Below are 18,508 nucleotides of genomic sequence, written 5' to 3' on the forward strand. Positions count from 1 at the left end.
CTCTAGCCCAGGCAAAAGAGTGAGACTCTGTCTCAAAAAAAAAAAAAAAAAGAAAATAGCTACAAAAATTATCAATGTGCGTAGGCTTTGATGGAGGAATCCCACTTCTGGGACTTCATTCCATGAAAATATTTAAACGTGTGGAAATATATTTACACATGTGGAAAATGAGGTAAGTACAGGTTATTCACTGCAGTGTTATTTGTAGCAGCAAAAGGTCAGAAATGAGCTGGATGTGGTGGCACACACCTGTAATCCTAGCTTCTCTGAAGGCTGAGGCAGGAGGATCACTTGAGTTTGAGTCCAGCCTGGGCAGCATAGTGAGATCCCATTCTTTTTAAAAAATGGGGGGGGGTCAGAAATGGACTAAGTATCTGTTAAGAGGACCTGATTATAGTGCAACCACACAATAAAATAGTATTCTGCCTTCAAAGAAAGTGAGGAAGCCATTTCTGTACTGATATGGAAAGGCTAAAACGTATTGTTTAACTCAGAGGTTGACAAACTTCTGTAAAGAGCCAGATCATAAGTACTTTAGGCTTTGCCAGCCACACGGTCTCTGTCACTACTCAGTCCTGCCATTGTAACGTGAGAGCAGCCACAGATAATATGCAAATGGAAGGTGTTCCCCAGACAGCCTTGGTGAGCCCTGGGAGACAGAGGCAACCCAGTCCCCATCCTCGCGGCAGGGCAGGGGCCATCCAGCACTGACAGCCCCGTGGGCCGGTGGCCATGGCACGCTGGGAGCAGCCAGTTGACGGAGCCTGGAGAAGTTGGGGAGGCAATGGGTTCCAGGCTGAGAAATCGCAAAGGGCGTGAGGCTGGTGTGGTTCAGCAATGGAACCTACCGGAGCATCCAGCTCCTCTACATGGGCTGCAGGAAGCAGGGCAGGAAAAGCAGAACTCTGTCCCCTCCTCAGCTCCAGAGCAGAAACTGGGGCACAGCCAGGCCAAAGAGGGCATGACTGGGTGTGGCTGCGTGAGCTCGGCAGGGTGGGGGTGTGAGAGGCCAGACAGACGTGAACCCCAGCATCCTAACTCACAGTCCTCGCCGCGTTACAGATGTCTGCATCTCCTGCCCCGGGAGAGAACCTGCTGGATCTCCCTTGGGAGTGAGGCTCTGAAGCCAGGTCGGGCCTGCCTAGGCCCACTCAACCTCGGCCCTCAGGGATGGCCACGTATGCCGCCCCAGGAATCCCACTGTGGAAAACATCACTTCCCGACCTCAGCCTTCGCAGGCTTGGCATCACCCCCTCTTCAACCCCGTGACTCCTCCCAACTACAGCCAAGTACCAGGGCAGGCAACAGTCCAGGCTGCAACTGCTGCCACAACTCAGGGATTTAGGGCCACTAGGGAAGGAGTTCCGGCCCTCCTCAGCCCTGGCCACTGTGGCTCGAAGGTTCTGCCCAGTGCCTGTCACTCCTCCTCCTCCTCCTCGTTCAGTTTGACTCAGGGGCTGGGCTCAGCTTAGGGCAGGGGCTCGTTGGAGACCAGGTGAGCCACCCATGGCGAGGGCCAAGGGCCTACTGCACCATCCCACTGACCTCCTCTGCCTGCCCCGTCTCCGCCCGCCCCCACCCCATGGTGGAGAGTCCTCAGAGCGTTGCAGGTGCCCACTGGGCAGAGACAAAAACTGCTCCCAGCTCACTAGGGGAGAAGGGTCCACGGCCCCCAGGCCGAGGCCGTGCGGACAAGCCTGCACTCAGGATGAGAGCCCAGGTCCCCACATCCCTGAGGACAGTCACCAGGGAACCACGAGCGGTGCCCAAAAGGAAGGTAGAGCCAGAGCAGCACAAGGAGAGAGGCGATTTTATTCTTCCAAGAAAATGCACCAAAAGGAGTTGAGGGAAGGAGCAACCCTGCCGCGTCCCCTGTCCTAAGCAGGGTCTGAGATGAGACCAGGCCTGACCCAGGCTTGGGAGTCACTAACTGGGCTCCCTGTGGCACTGGGGAGGGAACCAGGCAGGCCCAGGAGTGGGGCCTTGTTCTGTTAGCACCAGGAACCGCCTGCAGCCGGACTGGGCGACAGGACAGTGTGCGGCCTTCCTGCCCCGACCTGAGCAGACTGGGAGGGGGTGGCAGCAGGAGGCTCCCTGCAGGCGGGTGGTCACCTGAGTGTGAGTCTCAAATTCACAGATCCCCTCTGCCCCCCAGTCCCTGTAAACATGAAAACGGGCTCGTGACCGCCTAGCCCCTCAGGACAAGATGAGGGTCCGAGACGTGTGGCTGGGCTTCAAGCGGCCCAGGAGCTGCCGGGCTTTCTCCTGCATGAAGAGTTGGTCCCTGGTCCCCCCGCAGGCCACTGTCTTCCAGGCGCTGGTCATCTGGCAGGAGACAAGAGGGTTACCACCCAGGCAGGGACAACGGGCTCCCAGCAAACCCAGGCAATCCTGGCCAGGGAGGGGTCAAGGGCACTTCTAGGAGCCTCCCTCCCTCTAGAAGCCAGCAGCTTTCTGTGCTCTACCTTCCTGGGTGCCCCGGGGATGTCACTCCCCAGCTGTGGGCTTCCTCACGGTAAAGCAGGAGGCTGGACAAGAGACACGGCCGTGCCCCCAGTGCAGCACCAGCCTCATGAGAAAGCCACAGAGACGCGAGCAGCCCAGGCCAGCCCCCACCCTTGAGCACACACGTGCACGGAGGAAACCAAACACAGACGTACTGACTTGGTTACAAGTGAGACCCAGGTGGGAATGAGCGGGGCCTCTCCAGTATGTGGAGTCAGGGAAGGCTTCCCTGTGGAAGTGGCATTTGGACTGAGATCAGAAGAGTAAGCCCAGCAAACACAGCCACAGGAGGGCTGCAGGAGGAGTTTCCAGGCAGAGGGAACAGCCTGTGCAAAGGCCCTGAGGTGAGAAGGGCAGTGTGGCAGCACTCACGGGGGCAGGTGTCGGGAAGTGGCTTCGGGGCTTCTGGGCCACCACTGCCTTGTCGGGCTTGGCCTGCAGGAAGCCCTGGTTGAGCAGGCTGTTGTCCCCTTTGATCCCTGACAGGGTGAGGCTGGAGGAGCTGGATGGGGCAGTTGTAGGCTGAAATCAAAACCAAGTTAAAGAGTTGCCACTTTGCCACAAGCTCTCAGTGGGAAGAAAAAGTGCCCTGCGGCACCACCCCAGTGCCACCCCTCCTGGCTGCTGAGATCTGGAGTGGGAGGCACTCTTTCTACGCCTCAGTTTCCTCTTCCAGATGGGGGGTTTACACAAATCTTACTTTCTTACTTAAAAGATTAAGCAAGGAACTTAATCTTTTTCTAAAGAACTTTTTAACTTGCAAGACCAAGAAAACATTTGTGCAGTGCCCTTTCCGGAGCCTGACACCCAGCACGTGCTCGATACTGCTGCTCCTTGCACAGGCAGCCTCAGGCAGAGCCAAGGCTGTTCCTATTCCTCCCAGTGCCAGAAACATCCACAAGCATCGGAAAGAGGCAGCAGCACCCTGCAAACACAGCAGAGTTGCACCAGGCACCTCCTGTGCGTTCCAGCCTCTGTTCTGCTTCTCACTTTGCCCTCGGGGCTCCTTTTTTCTTCCTAGAAATGGTCTCACTCTGTTGCCTAAGCTAGAGTGCAGTGGCCCAGTCACTGCTCACTGCAACCTCCAATTCCCAGGCTTGAGCAATCCTGCCGCCTGGGCTTCCTGAATAGCTGGGACTACAGGCACGTGCCACTCTACCCAGTTAATTCTTTTATTTTTTTTGTAGAGACAGGGTCTTACTATGTTGCCCAGGCTGGTCTCGAACTCCTGGCCTCAAGCAATCCTTCCACCTTGGACTCCCAAAGTGCTGGGATTACAGGCATGAGCCTGGTCTCAGGGCTCCTTTTATAGCCAAATAAATGGGGGCTCAGGGAACCTGAAAGGCCCCAAGGAGCAGTGTTGGTGTCAGGACTCAAACCCAGGGCCACCTGACTCTAACTCTATGCTCTTCATCCGTTGCCGTGACATTTTTTCTTTTTGGCAGTCTGGCTGGAGAGCACTAAGTCCCCAGCCTGGCAGGGGTCCCTGGCCAGAGTGAGGTTTCTCTGCAGAGACCAGGAGGGTAGCAGTCAACTTGCAAGATCTGGTCAGGCAATTCGCAACCTCTGCTCATGACCTCTCACTGGCTCCACCCCAGCACCAGGGCAAGCTGGGCTCACCCCACCATCAGCTGAGAGGGAGCAGCATGGCATGGTCTCTGGGGACCCACACTCCGCATAGGTAATGACCCCCTTCCTGAGGTCAGCCTGACTGTGGCGCCTGGCACAGCAAGTGCAGTGGCCTGGGAGCTGGACAGCACCTATCCCAGGCCTGACGTGTCCCCAGCCGCCTGCCTGTGACTTGAGGAACATCACTGACCCTCTCTGTGGTCACCCCCATGAACAGAATGCAAGGAAGGGTGCTGGACACCCAGACCCATGGTTTCCAAGTGTGTTCTAACAACACAACTCCTGTCAAATGGAACCTTCTGTGAAAGACACAGCAGAGCGGCTGACGAAGCCAGGGGTGGGAGCCCAGACCCGCCTTCCCTGACAGGCCCTGCCTATGCAGCCCAGTGTTCCAGAAGCCCAGTCCGAGAATCACTAGACCACTCCAAAGGCAAAAGGCATTCAAGGAGACTCCATCCTCCCCAAGCAGAAGAGCCCTCTGCAGTCCTGGGGTGGCTGACCCCTTACCAAGGACAGATTCTTGGGCAGTGTGGACATCATCAGCTTCACATCCTCATCCACAATGTCAAGAGCCAGAGACTTCCGGACCTTCTTGATGGGGCTCCGCCGCAGCTGGGGGTTGGGCAGGGGAGGAAGGAGGTGGTCAGGGTGGGTGTCAGGGACTCCCATGATCAGTACCTGATGACCACAGTCACAGACGGTCACAAAACCAGGTCCTGCCCCAGTGGAGCCTTCAAGTGAGGCCCGGCTGGTAGAGCTTTGCCGTCGGGGTGTGGGGGGCTGGGAGACTTTGGCCCCATTATAGACCCTGTGCCCAGGTCAGACCCTGTCCTGCCAGATGCTGCAACAGTGAGCAAGGACACAGCCTGAGCCTCCACCCACAAAGAAACCCAGTCTTCACCCCCAAATGGACCAGACACATCCCCTAAGGCCCAGCAGAGAGAATCTAAGCAACACCTACAACACCCACCACAGACGAGTCACGTGGAAATGTAAAAGCCCTTGGGACAACCCCTCTAGAAACACCTGATACAAGGAATGCCCCAGGCATAAGCATGTCTAGGGTCTGTTTCAACACCAGGGAGGGGCTCTGAGACTAACACCCCCCAACCCAGCAGTGGGCCCCAGCAGGAGCTGCCACGGCGCAGAACCACCGGCCCACACCAAGGAGAGGCCAGGGAGGGCCCTGGAGGTGGAGGCTGGCTCGGGGGCCAGCTTCTGTGCCAGCCTCGGGACCATCCCTTCCCTGCTCTCTGCACCCAGGGGTCCCTACCCACTCCCGTCCCCCCTGCCCCTGCCTCACGCAGCGCAGACACCCAGCCGGGTGCTGCCTTGCCCGGCGGCCCTTCCTGACCACCCCACGCTCTGGACTCCCACGGACTCCTCCCTGCCTTCTGTCTGCTGCCCCCGATACCCTGTGAACTCAGATAGTCGTCCCGTCTGTCTAGCGTCTGTCTTGCCCACTGAGCTCTGAAGGGGAGACAGTGCCTGGGCCTTAATTGCTTCTCGGTGCACCACACCCAGCCCAGGCCCACCTTGGAAGGATCCAGACGCCACGCAGCGCTGGGTAAGCGAGTGAACAGTTAAAAGGGGAGCAAAGGAGGGTCCCAGAGACATCAGACCTTACAATGGCAGCTCCTCGATAACCACTGTGGGGCAGGGGACATGTGCTGACCACCCTCTCCCCAGCCTTCTAGCTACCACCTGTCCCTAGAGCACCCCCATGGCTCCAACTCCCCCGCCCCCACGCACTCACCCCCGGCTTCCTCTTCTGCTTCTCGGGCCTCACGTCGTCCTCGATGGTGAGCTCGATGCCGGCCTCGGAGCGCAGCACCTCCTTCAAGTCCTCCTCCAGGTGTGGGGTCTGGGGCTGCAGGCAGGGTGGGGATGGCCCACGTGAGGCACCGCCCTCAGGTGCGTGGGTGTGGGACAGCGGCGCACGCCCGGTCACACCTGGACTGTCTTGGCAGCCGGCAGGAGGCCTGGCACCAGGACACTGACCTCATACGCACCACTCACAACCACAAACCGTCCCGCCCTGGACAAGCCGACCACAACCTCAACTCCCTGAGGGCCTGCGTGGCAGTAAGCGGCCCAGGCCCACAGAGACCCTCACACAGCCCCGTGAGACCGAGAGCCTGGCCACGGTCACACAGCTGTTGAGTTAGAACCTGGACTGGCTCAAAGTCCAGGCCTACCCACTTCTCTGTTCCACACTGTGAGGATGCTCAAATCCACCCCCTTCTCAGGCCTGGGGGTTCCAAGAGACCTCTCTGGCCTCAAGCAGCAGAGAACAGGGCAGGGAGCTACTGAATGGAAGATGGAGGACACAGCGACGCCTCAGCGGTCACATGAAAAGCCCCTGCGTGCTTTAATTACGGCTGCCAAAGTCGTGAGGTTTTCCCTCTCAGACCTGTCTGGGGAGGATGGAGATATTAATGTTTTAGCAGGAAGGGGCAGCGCTAACTAATACCTCGCCCACGCAACACGTCCCTAGGAACTGTACTTAATGCAGAATCACCCCATTATAGGACTAGGGGAGCCCCAGCCCCGGCCACTTCAGGCTTCACAGGAGGCCCCCCCACAGCCCCTGCTCCCGGTGCAATGCTCCTCCACGACCACGCCTCTCTCACCTTCCACTGATTTCTAAATGCCTGTTTCAGAAAGCCCCAAGTGCCAGCTCTTTCTTTTTTCATGGGGAAAACGTGATCCCATCAACCCGACCCTGCTGGGAGACGCCCACCAGGGCTTCCTCGTGTTCTGTGGAGACCCAGGAGCCAGACAGGAGGCTTAGGACTGAGCGCCAACTCGCCACTTCTCCAAACCAGGCGCAGCACCTGGGAAGTCCTTCTCCATCCCTGAACTACCCGTTTGCTTCCCGGCACTTGTTGTCAGCTGAAAGTATTTTAGTAATTTAAGTGTTTCCTGTCCATCTCTACCATCCTGAAGGCCGAGCTTCACAGGACACCACTGTGCCACCAGCACCAGCCGGCGCCTGCCTGGCACACTGAAGACGCTCAGGAAATGTCAGGTGAGGTGACAAGTGGCAGCCTCGGTTTCTCCATTTATATAATTAGGAGCTCTGCGTCTTCTCAGGAGGGAAGAATCCAGTGAATTCTCAGAAGGAAAGGGCCCTGTGAACTGTGCATGGTTGGACAAACCCACGAGACCGCACCTCGCGGAGACTCGCGGCAGCGACCACGCCACGTACCAGGGGCTTTAGGGGTCCGTACTTCTCCAGGGCGTTCTTGAACGGGGTTGGTGTGTGGGGAGTGTTGTCCATGGAGTACTTCTGATCTGGGGTTACAAACCTGCCAGGGGCCAAGAGAGATGCTCAGTGATAGGATAGGGGGCAGACAGGAGACACTCTGCTGCCCTGACCCCACCTTCCCTCCAGCTGACCTTTGGCCCCGGCATAGGTTCTCCTCCCACAGCACCCGCCCACCCCACAGGCCTAAGTCAGAAGCCCAGAGGAAGGGCCTCCTCAGAAACAGAAGGAACAAACCTCGGTGAACACCAAGCACGAGAAACAAAGAAAAACACACCAAGGTGCATTGTAATCAAACTGTTTAAAACCAAAGATAAAACTGCCAGCCAGAAGACAGGACATCCTTAAAGCACTGAAAAATTTAAACAAAAAAACAACTGTCAACCTAGAACTCAATACCCAGCAAAAATATCTTTCAAAAATTAAGGCAACTTCAGATATACAAAGGCTGACAGAACTCATCACCGGCAGGCACACAGTACAAAGTTAAGGGCAACGTTCAGACAGAAGGAACTAGAAGGAGATGTCGGTCTGCAGAGGAATGAAGGGCACTGGAAATGCTTCTTGCTGCAGCAGAGCAGAGCTGGAGAGAGGCAGCAGGTGAGGGACGTGGGTGAGAAGGGAGAAAGGGAAGCATCAACGCCTTACGGCACCAGCGTCTCTGTTTAAGGGCTTAGATGCAAAGTCCAGGATTCCAGTTTGAATGGACAATCACTTCTCACAAAACCTATCCATGTTTGCTTCCGATAAACTGTTTAGAAACTGATTTCTCACCAAGGGATTCATTCACTGTTTATGAAATTATGTATCGTTACAAGGGTGAAAATTCCTGAACTGATTCTTTTTTTTTTTTTGTATAAGCAGAAGTGGAAAGGGGGATTCAATTTTTTTGAGACAGAGTCTCACTCTGTCACCCTGGCTAGAGCACACTGGCATCATCATAGCTCACTGCAGCCTCAAACTCCTGGGCTCAAGCAAACCTCCTGCCTCAGCCTCCCAAGTGGCTGGGATTACAGGAGCACATCAGGACACCCAGCTAATTTTTCTATTTTTAGTAGAGATAGGGTCTCACCCTTGCTTAGGCTGGTCTTGAACTCCTGACCTCAAGCAATCATCCTACCTCAGTCTCTCAGAGTGCTAGGATTACAGGCGTGAACCAACGTGCGTGGCCTCCTTTTTTTTAAAGAGACCGTGTCTTGCTCTGTCGCCCAGACTAGAATAACAGTGGTGCCATCACAGTTCACTGTAACCTTAAACTCCTGGGCCCAAGGGATCCTCCCACCTCAACCTCTCAAGTAGCTGGAACTATAGGCGTGTGTCACTATGTCCGGCTAATTTTTCTTATCTTTTGTAGAGATGGGATCTCACTATGTTGCCCACGCTGGTCTCAGATCCTCCTGCCGTGGCCTCCCAAAGCACTGGGGTTACAGGCTTGAGCCACCATGCCTGGCCCTGAACTGATTCCTGAATCACATAACTTACTCATGAAATAACAGCAATGCTTCTCCTGCAGCAAATGCAGTAAGCAGAGAACAGTTAAGCAACTGTGGAATTCGGAGTCATGACGACCCAAGGAGGTAAACTTACTGTGAAAGCACTTCCACGCAAGCAGGCCGGTGAGCAACCTGCATGGGCTTTGGGATGAGAAACACTACGCTCTGCGAGCTCGGAGTGTGGGGAGGCAGAGAGGGAGAGAGCAGGGCACTTTCTTCTTGCACAGAAGGCTACTCAAATGCAATGCACTTGGGGAACACATCTTCATTTTACACCAAAGGCTACGTGTACCCAGTAGAAAAAAATAAATATATATATTAAAAAAAAAAACACCAATGGATTTGCACTTGAAACTCATAAAAGGGGAAAAGAGATTATGTTTTGGGGGGCAATTTTGACTCTCTTCCTGAGATTAAAAAAATTTTCAAGTTTAAAAATAAATATGAGTAAAAGCAAAAGGTGCAGCCTTAGACTATATTGATAAAAATGACAAAACATGAGGCCAGAAGGGAGGACGCTTTCTTGAACACAGGCTGCAGAGTTTTTCCAAGGTTACTGCTCCCCACTCCCAACCAGTGGTCCTGGGGCCCCGGGCTGGCCACAGCTGGGGAAGCCACAGGTGGGCAGCGGAGCACTCACGCCGCGTGTTTCTGGTGCAGGGGCGTCTTGTCCCGGTGCAGGGGCGTGGTAACCACCACCTTCTGGCTGCACACTGGGGTAGACGTCAGCGAGGGGCTCTCCAGCTCCAACGTGTCCTGTTTGTTCCAGAAGTTCAGAAACTGCCAGGGAAGAGAGAAGACACAAGACCAAATGACCTGCATGTGGATTCCTGAGGGGGCAGTGGAGAGACCCCTGAGCCCCTCCCTGCAACATGTCTGCTCTCTGACATGGAGGTCCCCTCCTAACCTGTCCGGCACCAGAGAACAAGGACCAGGACAGAGCGACAGGAGCCCACCAAGCAGGTTCGTGGAGACCCCAGGCTCACCACTGCCCCTATCCCCAGCCCTTGCCATCTCTACTCTGGCCTGCTGCCGACGGGACACTGGCGGCAAAGAAAGGCGACTGCGGGAGAGCAGCTCCTTTTCAGAAGAAATAAAAATAGCCCTTAACATGCTGCCACGTGGCTTGGTCAAAACTCAGGCTAGTCTTGAGCCGGGGGCCTCGTGAAGCAAAACCCTGCAGTTGGTTTGTGAAAATCTTACTTGTTGATGTTCTGTTACAATTGATACTGACAATTTAATTCTTAAAATGTGGATTGCATTGCATATAACTCACACAAAGAAAATAAAAAACAAATTAGAAAGGATCATTTTGTTTTAATAAAACACCATGGCCCCAGGGAAAGACCTTTCTTTCCTAGCATGGCAGTCAATGTGTTAACCGACCTGCGAAGGCACAGGGCGTGGCGATGGTGGTGAGGTTACTATTTAGAGAGCCCCTTCTCGTGCCAGAGCTAAGCACCTTACACAGATAATTTCATCTGGTTCCACAAATCCTGAGACACAGGCTACTATTACTATTCCCCTTTTACAGATAAGAAAATCGAGGCTTAGAGAGGTTTAGATTCTTGCACTGAGTATTAGAGGTGAGACTCAAATCCAGATCTGAACCAATGGCCATGCTCTAAAAGCACCATCTTCTCCTCCCTCTCTGCCCTGAAGGTGCTCTGCAGCCCTGAGGGCCACCGCCCTGTACGGGGTCTCTGGAGCAGGGCGACCACCACACCCCACCATCCTGGGCTGCCATTTGGGCAGTTCAGAGCTCTGCTGTCTTCCTTCCAGCCAGTGGACCTCACATGGGATGTGGCATGGGCTGAACTATGTCCCCCCAAATTTACATATTGAAGTCCTAACCCTCGGAGCACCTCAGAATGGGACTGTATTTGGAGCTAGGGCCCTTAAAGAGGTAATTAACTTGAAATGAAGTCATTAGGGCAGGCCTAATCCAAAAACCGGTGTCTTTGTAAGAAGATATAAAATAAGAGGTTCTAAAAGACAAGATGAGAGATTAAGATACAGACACACAAAGGAGGATCATATGAAGACAGGGAGGAGACGGCCATCTACAAACCAAGGAGAAAGGCTTCCGGAGACACCAAGGCTGCTAAATGTCTATTGTCTAAGCCACCCAGTCCGTGGTACTGCTACAGCAGCCCACACAAACCGATACAGGGCCTCTCTCAGAAACACCACTAGCCACCCCAACCAGTAGGCTGAGCCTCGATCCCTCCCCAGCAGGTGATGGGGTGACCTCCTGCAACATGCGTCGTCAGCCTCGCTGTCTCCCACAGCTTCGCAGGAGGAGCAGGCCCAGGGAGACCCAAAGCCCTCCAAGGCCTCTGCCCCACAAATCCTGGCTCTGGCCTTCACCTCCATCCTGTCCTTCCCTGTGTCTGGGCCTTTGTTGGAGGTGACTGAGGAGACCCAGCTTGGACTCCACTCTCCAGGAAGCCCGAGCACCTCCTCGACCTCTAGGAAAGACCCTGGCACCCCTCCCAGCTCTCCCCATGGACTTTCTGTGTATATTACAAACAGCCCTGGGGGCAGTACCCAGAACACAGTAGAGAGCTTCACAATTGCTGTCACCACAGCCGCTCCCCATCTGCATTCTGGTTAACTCATTACAAGCTTGTCCCCAGCACTGGCTGGCCTGTGTCGTCTTCACCTCTGCTCCCCCATGCTGGCAAATCTGCTATGAACAGATTTAGGTTCAACAAATGGATGCCTTTGACAAACATGACCAATTCTCTTTCTCCTCTTCATTGCCCAGTTAGCATCTACTATTTCCTCAGCTCGAGCAATTCCTCCTCCTCCTGGAAGTCTTCCTGGATCTCTCCAGACTAGACACAGGGATAGCACCGTGAGCCTTCTCTTTCATACTACTTGTCACATTTGGGTTGGGGTCTTTTTAAATTTACTAACTGGTGCTCCTACCAGAGCGTAAGCTCCATGAGGGCAGGGCCAGGTCTGTTTTTGCCCATCCTTGTGTTCCCAATGCTGAGCACAAGGCCAGACACAAAGCAGGTGCTCAGTGAACACTGGCTGGCTGGTGTGTGCCAGGCCCTGTGTTGGGCACTGGGTGTCTGTAAACTGAACCCGATAAGCAGCTGGAGCGGGGTCCACGCACCTGGGAGGGTGAGAAGGGAAGCGTCTTGACGGGTGTGCTCTTGGGGGTGAGGCTGTTGCAGGAGTCCAGGAAGGACAGGCTGGCGCTATTCTCTGTGACTGGGGACAGAGCCACACGCCTCTTCTTCTGCCTCTTAAGCATGGAGGGCGGTGTGCCCATGCCTGAGCCCCCGACTTCAGTGTTGGGAGAGATAGGGATCAGCTCGCCGCGGCTGCTCCGGCTCAGGTCCGAGATGGTGTGGCCGTCCAGGCGGTACTCGGTCATGTTGGGTACCGGGGCGGCAGGCTGGCGGGGCAGCAGGGCCTGCTGCTGCGATGCTTGGGGCCGCGCCGGGCTGTTGTTGATACTGCCTTCTGCAGACGGCTCTTCGGGGAGGTCAAATTTACTCAGGTCACACCAAGCATCGGGGTCCTGCCCAGAGAGGGAGGTTGGGTAGAACTGCAATTACTCTGCTTTTAATACGACAGGACTTTGTCACTAAAGGGAAATACGCAGTGTCCAATATGATTCCGCAGCGCCGGACTGATCAGTAACATTGCCTGCATTTCCTCAAAGAGCTTCCTACGTCTCTATATTTCTATAGAGCAAAACACCGAGCAGTAGATGAGATGCCCACCCATCACTGGTGCCTCCTTGGGGCACTTCAACAACCCTGCTAGGGAAGCATCACTTTCCCCACTTTCATACCGAAGAACCTGGGCCCAAGGGCATGTGATCTGCCCCAAGTCATCAAGCTTCTAAGAACAAACACGAATCACCCCAGCCAGCGAGGTCACCACAGCGTGGCTTCAGGGGCTGCTCCCCCCTGAGAAAACAGAACCCGCTCACTGCTACAGACGCAGCCCAGCCCTGGCACTTCCTGGGCTCCTCTCCAGGGAGACCCAACCACGTGTGGTGCCACAAACACCACACTACTCTCTGCCAGTCATCCTTGAGGACTCAGTGCAGCGCCACCTCCTCCGGGTAGCCTTCCTTCCCTAATCTGTGCTGAACCCCTAGGTCAGGTGCCACCACACACCTTGCAGCCTGCTGCTCACTGGGAGCTCCCCAGAGCAGGGACCACATGGTGACTACCTCGGTACCCCCAGGCCCTGGCTCAGGGTGGAGTACTTGGCATCAAGTCAGCAATCATTAGTGGATTGTGGAGTGAACAGGCAGATGCAGACCCCTAAGAGAAGCACTCCCACCTGGGGGGTGCTCTGTGCCCACTGTGAAGTGCTGTGACCAACATACCGACTCAATCAAGTCCAGGGCTTCAGAGAGGCTGGCCCCCACTGCAGGGATGAGGAGGTTTGCTGCCTCCACCACCCACTTGTAGGGCAGGCTCGTTTCTGGCGAGGAACCCTCCTGGTCCTCATGCTTGGGGAAGTCCTCCACGGGCTCTGGCGTTTGCACTCTGTCCAGCTCTGTAGGGACAGGCTCTGGCTCCTGAGAAGTGGCAGCTGCCGCGGCCTCCTCCTCACTGCTTTCTTCCTCCTTCATGGTAGGGGGTGCTGGAGGCCAGTTGGTTGCAAGTCTTCCCTGTTGGATACAAGGGCCCCCATCTGGATTTTTTTTGTTATGAGATACAGATTATGCAATAATTTCCAGCTAAAAAACACAAATTGAATCTAATAAGGAAACTCAGCTGAGCCCACAATGAGAAACATTCTGTAAAATAACTAGCCAGACCTTACACTTCGAATACATCATGAGACTAACAAAGGCTGATGAAAGAGACAGTACAATTAAATGCAATGTCTGGTCCTGGACTGGATCATGGGCAGGAAAAAGTGGAACACGGACTGTAGATTAAATTCCCAAATCAACGTTAAATGCCCTGAATTGGCTGTAGCTGTACTGTGGTTATGTAAGCGAATGGCCTTATTCTAAGGGAATCCGCGCAGAAGCATCGAGGGGCAAAGAGGCATAACGTACGTCATCGACTCTCAGACGGCTCGGATGACAAAAGTCGTATCTACAGAAAGATAAAGCAACTCTGGCAAAATGTTAAAAACTAACAAATCCATACAAGGTATATGGGAGTTCTTTGTACTACTCTTGCAACTTTTCTCAATGCTTAATATTCTAAAATGAAAGTATGAAAAACACAAGTATACTAACCTCGTGATGGGGGAAGAAAAAAGGAAATAGAGGAAAATCCTTTGCAGCAATAGCTCTCCTGGCAAAACTCTGGAAACAAGGTTGGCACATTAACCTGACAGGCTCCAGTGTAGCCTTGAAAACAGCATGTCAGGGACTTGAGACCAGCCTGGGCAACATAGCGAGACCCCATCTCTACAAAAAATTTTAAAAATTAGCCAGGTGTGGTGGTGCATGCCTGTTGTCCCAGCTACTCGGGAGGCTGAGGCAGGAGGATCGCTTGAGCCCAAGAGTTTGAGGTTGCAGTGAGCCACTGCACTCCAGCCTGAGTGACAGAATGAGACTCAGTCTCTAAATAAATAAATAAAAATTTTAAGGAAAAAAAGAAAACGGCACATGTGATTAACAGAGGCCACATGGAAAGGAGCAAAAATCCTCCATTAATGGGGGTACAATGGGGCCAGGGAGGCAGCACAGACTCCGGATTCAGACGGAGCTTTGCCGTTTACTAGCTGATCTTGGGCAAGCTGTGTGACCTGAGTTTCAGTTTCCTTGCCTGTCACATGAGGACACTGAGGTTTACCATGCAGGGATGTTATGCAGATCAGGAAAGATATATAAAGTACCCGGCCTAAATGGTAGCTATTACTGTCAAGTGAACAGAATGAAAATGGTTTGTGATAGAAGCTAAGGAAGGAAAGGAGACAAGATGAACAGGTTTGATTAAAAACTTGTAACTGCTCTAAGGAGGGCTGGGAATGCCATAAACACTATTTAACAGTTACCCACATGAGACAGCCACTTAGGAAAACAGCCACTTAGAAAACTGGTTTGGCAGTTTCTTATAAGTTAGGTATACATTTTTCATGACCCAGCAATCAATCCCATGCCTAGATATCTATCCAAGAGAAATGAAAACTTATGTTTAGGCAAAAACCTATACATAGATGTTTATAGTGGCTTTATTCATACACACTAGCTGGAAACAATGTCCCTCGGGTGGTAAATGGATGCACAATTGGTACATCCACACAATGGAATGTTACTCAGCAACAAACAGTAAGTAACTAGGATACATGCAATAACGAGGACACACGCAACAACACGAGTCAAGCGTGTTATGCTGAGTGAACGAAACAAGACATGAGTATGAGTACATACTATATCATTCCATTTTCATGACATTCTTGCAAAGACAAAACTATAGAGACAGAAAACAGGCAAAATGGAGGTGGGGGAGTGAGTGGCTACCGGGAACTTTGGAGGTTGACGGAAACCGTCTGATTCTTGATGGTGGTGATGGTTACACAACTATATGCATTTGTCAAAATGCACAGAACTCACTAAAAAGGGTGAATTTTACTGTATGTAAATGACACCTTTATAAAATAAAGAAATAAGGAAGCTACCAAGAAACTAGAAAAAAAATAGGTACTACATGATAAAGAGGTAGTATCCTTAATATATAAATAAAACTTACAAATAAGAAAAAAGACAAAAAAAGGCAACGGCAAATAACAAGGAAAAGGTCACCCTCACCAGTTGTCAAAGAAATGAAAATCAAAACAATTAAACGTCACATTGTACACCGTAAATATATACAATTTTTATCTGTCAATTATATATTAATAAAGCTGGAGAAAAAATAAAGATCAACTCAAAAACAAATAAAATAAGAACATGATAATGCATTTGTTGCTTATAACACTGGCAAAGATGTTTTTCAAATAACCACAGCCAGTACTGACAATGACATAGCAAACAAGCAGTCCCACATATACTGCCGATAGCAGGGTAAAACAGCGTGAGCCTATGGGCAGCAATGTAGCAATGCCTATGAAAATTTCAAATGTCTACACTATTGATCCAATCATTCCGCATCTATAAAATTAACCACATAAATCAGCAAATGTACAGAGAAATTGAACAATGATGTTCGTTGCAGCATTGATGGAAACGGTAACACGTTCATCAACAGGAAAATGATAAGACATGACATGCTCAGGAATAGTGCAGAGATATGTACACACATAACATGGATGGACAAGTAGAAAAAGCTGTAAGACAGTAAGATACAATATAATCTCATTTTGAACTTATTAGTCTTAATGTTGGTGTTGGCAAATATATTAGACAATATATTGGTTCTTTCTGGAAGATGAGATGAGTGGGCTTAGCCTCCTGCATCGTCCAATTCCATAAGGTTTGTTACTGTTTACAGTGATCGTGCTTTACTTCTGAAGCACAGGAAATAATTTTATAATGGTAAGCACTGACCAGTGGGTGGGAAAAATTGGGGGTGGTCCCATACACATTAACAGGCAAAATTTTTCTAGCAGGCAATCTAGCAAAATGTATTAAGGTTTTTTTTTTTTCCTACAAATGTGTCTGTCCATCTCTATGAAATTCTCAAGAAATAACTGAGCAAAGGTGCAGTGACTGGCCACAGGATGATCATTAAATTTTGTTTCCAATAACAAAAAATTGGAAGTTACCTTTATGTTCATTAGGGAGGAACCAGTTAAATAAATGGCACAAGAAAACCATTAAAATGACACTGGAGAAGAGAACAGAGGCTGTACTCAGGGTCATGGTCTAGGGCTCAGTCCTGGCCCACCACAGCCGGCCCTCTAGACACCCCGACAAAGTGTCGGGAAACGAAAGCCAAGTCAATAAACCACTTTCAGCAAAGTAGGACTTTAGAGACTAAGGAAGATCTCTGTCCCTCTGGCTAATGCTAAAAGACTTCTCCAAGTCTGCTGACACCCACTGTTTCTCTTTGTGAAATAGATGCCTTTCCTTCAGTAAAAAGTAAAGGACTGAAAGCATACTACTTAGACATACAAGAAATTGTTTTAAGTACCCTTCTGGTTAGGGGACACACACAGAGGTGGGACTAGTGGAAGAAGTCATTTTACTTTTCATTTTATACCTTTCCCTACTGTTTGAGTGTTACCCCACAGGTGCATTCACACTAGGGAATCAAGAGATATTCTCTGAAGTTCAAAATCAAGAACAAGCCAGGCGTGATGGCATGCACTTGTAGTCCCAGCTACTCAGGAAGCTGAGGCCTGAGGCGGGAAGACAGCTTGAGGCCAGGAGTTCAAGTCCAGCCTGAGCAACACAGGGAGATTCCATCTCTTAAAAAAATGAAAATAAAAAAATCAAGAAATGGAGGCAAAAACATTATATAATCCTCCAACAGGGCACTGTGGAAGAACTAAAGGTGTGAAAAGTTATCTTTAGCCCGTAAGAAGAGGGAAAAGGGGGCCGGGCATAGTGGCTCACGCCTCTAGTCCCAGAACTTTGGGAGGCCCAAGTGGGAGGATTACTTGAGCCCAGGAGTTAGAAGCTGCAGTGAACTATGATCAAGCTACTGCACTCCAGCCTGGGCAACACAGCAAGACCCTGTCTCTGAAGGGGGGGGTGGGGGGAAGGAAAAGGGAGCATTAAATGGGCACACCAAAAACCCTGACTTAAGCATTATAAAAGATGTCCATGAAACAAAATACTTGTACCCCCTCAATTAATATTTTGAAGTTAAAAATAAAAGGGAACATTAAAAAGGTATTATATTACTAAATAGTTCATGATTACAGACAAGATTGGAAAAGAGTACAGAGCTGTGGTCCCCAACCCTTGGGCCATGGCCCGGTACCAGTCCGTGGCCTGTTAGGAAACGGGCTGTGCATCCGCACCAGGCCGCCCCTGCCACGCCACACCGCCCCCACTTCCACCACTAGTCTGTGGAATAATTGTCTTCCATGAAACTGATCCCTGGTGCCAAAAATGTTGGGGACCGCTGGTATAGAGAACTACTATGTACCCAGCATCATCGAATCTTAATACTTTGTCACATTTGCTTCAAATCTCTATTTTGAACAAATAATCTTCAGAGATACAGTTAAAAAATATAAAGTTTCCTCTGGGATATAGGATGGGGATGTTAACATGTGCATATATTGGCTTCGTTTTTAAAACTACAAATGTAATACTATATGATTTCACTTATGAATCTCTGGAAAAGACAAAATTATAGAACAGATCAGGGTGCCAGGAGCTGAGGGCAGGAAAAAGGCTGATGAAAAGGAACACACTTGACTGTGGTGGTGGTTATATCACCATATGCTTTTGTCACAACCCAGAACTGTACACTAAACACAGTACGTAAATTGTACCTCAATATATCTGATTTTTTAAAAATTGCAAACATGGTTTCCACTTAAAAGATTGGAAAGAGCAATACACAAGAAGGAACCTGCTGGCAGGGTGCAGTGGCTCATGCCTGTAATCCTAACACTCTGGGAGGCTGAGGCGGGAGGATTGCTTGAGCTCAGGAGTTCGAGGCCAGCCTGAGCAAGAGCAAGACCCCATCTTTACTAAAAATGGAAAAATTAGCCAGGT

The 18,508-nt window shown here is 51.4% G+C and overlaps 1 protein-coding gene across 2 annotated transcripts in view; it reads right to left on the bottom strand.

Moving 5' to 3' along the window:
* Nucleotides 1-1,794: 1,794 nt before the first annotated feature.
* MYBL2 (v-myb avian myeloblastosis viral oncogene homolog-like 2) overlaps nt 1,795-18,508 on the bottom strand; it is a 28,599-nt gene continuing 11,885 nt past the window's right edge. For both annotated transcript variants that reach the window (XM_012651212.1, XM_012651211.1), the window contains 8 exons: nt 13,256-13,543; nt 12,023-12,433; nt 9,536-9,675; nt 7,346-7,445; nt 5,891-6,004; nt 4,642-4,746; nt 2,878-3,027; nt 1,795-2,325 (listed from right to left, as the gene is read on the bottom strand). In XM_012651212.1, the coding sequence (XP_012506666.1) occupies nt 2,197-2,325; nt 2,878-3,027; nt 4,642-4,746; nt 5,891-6,004; nt 7,346-7,445; nt 9,536-9,675; nt 12,023-12,433; nt 13,256-13,543 (1,437 nt within the window). In that variant the 3' untranslated portion in view covers nt 1,795-2,196. The remainder of the gene's footprint in view (nt 2,326-2,877; nt 3,028-4,641; nt 4,747-5,890; nt 6,005-7,345; nt 7,446-9,535; nt 9,676-12,022; nt 12,434-13,255; nt 13,544-18,508) is intronic.

Source organism: Propithecus coquereli, unplaced genomic scaffold (assembly GCF_000956105.1).
Source record: "Propithecus coquereli isolate 6110/MARCELLA unplaced genomic scaffold, Pcoq_1.0 Scaffold35, whole genome shotgun sequence".
Taxonomy (NCBI): Eukaryota; Metazoa; Chordata; class Mammalia; order Primates; family Indriidae; genus Propithecus; species Propithecus coquereli.